We start from the raw sequence: 4,231 nt of genomic DNA, 5'->3' as shown, positions 1-4,231 counted from the left end.
CACCAGTTGTTTGGAGTTCGAGAAAGGAGGCAGTAGTGACATTATCGTCGTGCGAAGCAGAATACATAATTGCTTCTGCCTGTGCATGTCAAGCAACGCGGATGGTGAATCTGGTCGAAGAGATAACAACGAAGAGTCATGGAGCAATTACCATGAAGATCGACAACATGTCAGCTATCAATCTAGCGAAGAATCCGATAGCACATGGTCAAAGCAAGCACATCGAGATGAGGTTCCATTATCTTCGAGAGCAGGTAGCAGATGAGAAGATGAATGTGGAACACTGCAGAGCTGATAATCAGATTGTATACATCATGACAAAGGGAGTGCAAGTCGAAGTGTTCAGAACACTAAGAGCTATGATGAATGTAGATAGCTTAGACACAATGAAATAGGTTGTGTGTTAAATTGTAATTCCTTGTGTCGAAGCAAGTTGCTCGACAAAACAAGGAAGTGTCGAATCACCTACTGTGTTGAGTTGTATTAGTGTCGAAGTGTCGAAGCATGTTCTTTCACACAGGATTTCGACTTAGATCTATTTTAGTAGTGTTAGCTACTTTGGGCTTTTATAGTTTTGAGCTTTGACTTGAGGTACAAGTTAACCTAAATCTATAAATAGAGGGAATAACTTTTATTCTTGTAATGAAACGAATAAAACATTTATAACATTGTATTCACAGTATTTTGCAGTTGCAAAGTGAATAATAAATTTTCCACAATTCGTGGGTAGAGAGAAACTCTGCAGAATTTTATTACTCTTCTCCTTCATCGTTCTTTACTTTCTTTCTCCATTGTTATTGTGTGAGTGATAACAATCTTGTTCATCAAAATTGATTGAAATTCTCACTTTCTTTCTCCATTGTTCTTCTTTTTTTCATTGTTATTGTGTGAGTCATAACAAACTTGTTCATCAAAATTTATTAAAATTCTCCATAAACTATGATGGATTTCTAACAAAAACTGGATCACGAACACCCCTTTTCCCATTACCTATACTGAATTCAATTATTAACATTGGAAAAATGTATATGTTTTAAGCTTATCTTACTAACATCATCCTACTTTAACACTACATATATTTATTTTTATTTATCTTTTATTATATATCAAATTTAAAACACATCATTATTACTAGCATCAAAACTTTGATATAACTTTTTTATATATCCTCTATGGCATGAATTGCATTGATCACTGTCCACTTATGCACGGATACAATGATATCGAATATATTCTTTGCAGTCAAGGAAACATAGAGCAGCATTTAAGAGTTCATTTCAATTTCATACTCACTTTAATGTTTGCTTTCATACAGAAGTTTAATTTACAACATACGTACATTTAAATTCCTCTTCACCTAACTGCAAAATCTGATCTACAATGCTGTACCACTTCTGCAACTAATACATGATAAAAAAAAACCCTAATATACAGTACACTCCTCTCATATAAAATATTTCATTTTCTTTTAAACATTCGGTTATTTTTTTTATAAAAAATTGGGTGAAAAAAGCATGAGTAATTAGTCAAAACACTTGATGAGAAAGAATAGTCTGAAGAAAAAGGCATTTCTCCTTCTCTGATGATCTTAACCGACTAAAAAAATTTCACACTGTGCTAGCTTCTACAAAAAGACACCAAAGAAGAATATTATTGACTTATGTAAAATACTTTATTTATCACACAAGTAGGCTTCATGTCATGTACACAAATTTCAAGTACGTGTCATCACATCATATAGTATAATTAGAATATTTTCGAAATTACTATCTTACCCCTTCATGGAAATGGAACCACCACTACTACTATATTCCAATTCCATCTTTCAAAAGCTTTGTGCTTTTCACTCTCCTCTAGAAACTAGAAAAAAAGTGGGTGTTTTTCTTTCTCTGAACAACACTCATATCACTTTTCCTTTTTTCCATTTTTCATCTTAAATCAATGGACACAACTCAGTGGGCACAGGTAAACATAATACCTTTTTCTTTTCTTTTTTTCCTTGTTATAATCATGGAAAAATTATCCTGATTATTTTCATCCTGAATTTGTAATTAATTATCAACCATAATAAAGCTTTTTCTTTCATAAATTATCTTGATTATTGATAGTTCTAAGGAAAGTTTCACTTTATATATATATATATATATATATCCTTTATTACTTTTTTCCTGATCCTCAACCAAAAATTTCATTGTTTGTTCTTGTCTTTTTTTTTAGATCCTTTTCCTTCATTTAATTAACTGTACTTCACCTTTCTTTTTCCAAATTTTTCTGATAAAGAAGTAAAGGACCCTAAGAAAAAGTTGATAAATTTGTTTGTATTATTGCTATACTTTCTTCTCTTGTTTGTTTCCTTTCTATCTTATTATGAACTTTTCATCTCCTTTTTTGAAATTTGGATGTATATTTAGGGGAATATTGGACTGGTTAAACAAATGGAAGGTTCAAAAGCTCCTGTGATAGAGAGAAGAGCAAGGCCACAAAAAGATCAAGCTTTGAACTGTCCAAGGTGCAATTCAACCAACACAAAATTCTGTTACTATAACAACTATAGTCTCTCTCAACCTAGGTACTTCTGCAAAACCTGTAGAAGGTATTGGACTGAAGGTGGTTCTTTGAGAAATGTGCCTGTAGGTGGTGGTTCAAGAAAAAACAAAAGATCATCACCATCACCGTCACCATCACCTTCCATTTCACAACAACCACCACCATCATCTATAACAAAAAATATCATCATTCCTGATCTTACTGTCGCACAAAATAATAGCTTTCCTCAATCTGCTTCTCAAAACCCTAAGATCCATCAAGGACAAGATCTTAACCTAGCTTATCCACCACCACCAAGTGATGATAATTATAACACCATATCTAAGTTCATTGAACTTCCTTACACCACTGAACAAGAAAAAACTCATCATCAAAATAGTACTAATTCATCGTCGTCGCCGCTTTCTGCTATGGAGCTACTCAAAACCGGGATCGCTGCTGCTTCTTCATCCAGGGGTTTGAATTCTTTTATGCCTATGTCATTATCTGAGTCTAGTGCAATGTATAATTCAAGTGGTTTCGCTTTGCAAGATTTTAAGCCTGGTCTTAATTTTAGCTTAGAAGGATTTGAGAATGGTTATGGTGGTTTACAAGGGATTAATAATCAAGAGAGTTCTGGTGGTGGTGCAAGGATGCTGTTTCCTGTTGTGGAGGAGTTGAATAATAATAATAATAATAATAATAAGCAACAAGTTTCAAATAGTGGTGAGTTTGAACAACATCATCAACATCATCAGCAGAATAATAGAAGCCAAGGTGATTCAACTGGTTATTGGAACGGTATGTTAGGTGGTGGATCATGGTAAAGAGGTTGTGGTGTTGTTAATTTAGTTTAGTCCCTTTAATGTTTATTATTATTATTATTTACCTTTTTCTCATCTTTATCTTTTGGATGTTTGAACTTTGGAGTGATAGTGATGATCAGAGCCACTAACAAAATAGAGTAAATAGGTTTATTATGGATGTTGTTATGTTTTCTATATAATCCATGGCTTTTTCTCTCTTTATCATGGCTTTTTTTTTTCTTGTAAGTATAATTTTATTTAGAGTGAGTGTAGTGTGTGTGGTGTTGTGTTGGGACAAGAAAGTGAAGATGGAATGATGGGTGTCAAATCGTTTACAGCGAAAGTGGTCTCCTTTCTTTTTGCTTTGCTTGCAAAGTGATCAGAAGTGTCAGAACCTATAACAGTGCCGCCATGGTCCTTTCTCTGTAATGGGATCTGTTAACGTGACAGTAATATACATCACTTTGTTTACTGTACGGTGCACGAGGCTTCCATTAGTTAATGCTCAAGCTAACTAAATTGGGTTCATTGTAACAGTAACACAACTTAATACTAACAGTTTGTTACAGTAGTAGTACTAGTAGTATGATATAATAATACTATCTCAATTTCTTTTGGTAATCACTTTTGTTAGTGGAAGATGTGTTCATTTATAAAAGAGACCGTGGTGGTGGTGGTTGCTTTGTTCACATTTTGAGTTTACATAATGGTATAATTCCATTCTCTACCAAAATGAATGGAATCTATGTACTTAAATTTTTATTTCAGACAATTGAATTTGAGATCGATGCAACATATTTTACATCTCCCTTGTGTACGTGTACTAGTCTATCTTGTCTAGCAAGCCACTTGTGTAGTCAGTCTTTTGTGTTCCTATTTCGAATGCATTTTTTCTCGTT

General features: G+C 33.4%; 1 protein-coding gene across 1 annotated transcript; it reads left to right on the top strand.

The window, feature by feature from the left end:
• The first annotated feature begins 1,807 nt into the window (after positions 1 to 1,807).
• Positions 1,808 to 3,554, top strand: LOC127081813 (dof zinc finger protein DOF2.5). The gene is made up of 2 exons (XM_051022039.1): positions 1,808 to 1,965; positions 2,412 to 3,554. The coding sequence occupies exons 1-2, from the start codon at positions 1,942 to 1,944 to the stop codon at positions 3,351 to 3,353; spliced, it is 966 nt and encodes a 321-aa protein (XP_050877996.1). The 5' UTR covers positions 1,808 to 1,941; the 3' UTR covers positions 3,354 to 3,554.
• Positions 3,555 to 4,231: the final 677 nt, after the last annotated feature.

This window comes from Lathyrus oleraceus, chromosome 5, assembly GCF_024323335.1.
Source record: "Lathyrus oleraceus cultivar Zhongwan6 chromosome 5, CAAS_Psat_ZW6_1.0, whole genome shotgun sequence".
NCBI lineage: Eukaryota > Viridiplantae > Streptophyta > Magnoliopsida > Fabales > Fabaceae > Lathyrus > Lathyrus oleraceus.
The sequence above is the reverse complement of the archived record's forward strand: the minus strand, read 5'-3'. Positions and strand labels throughout refer to the sequence as shown.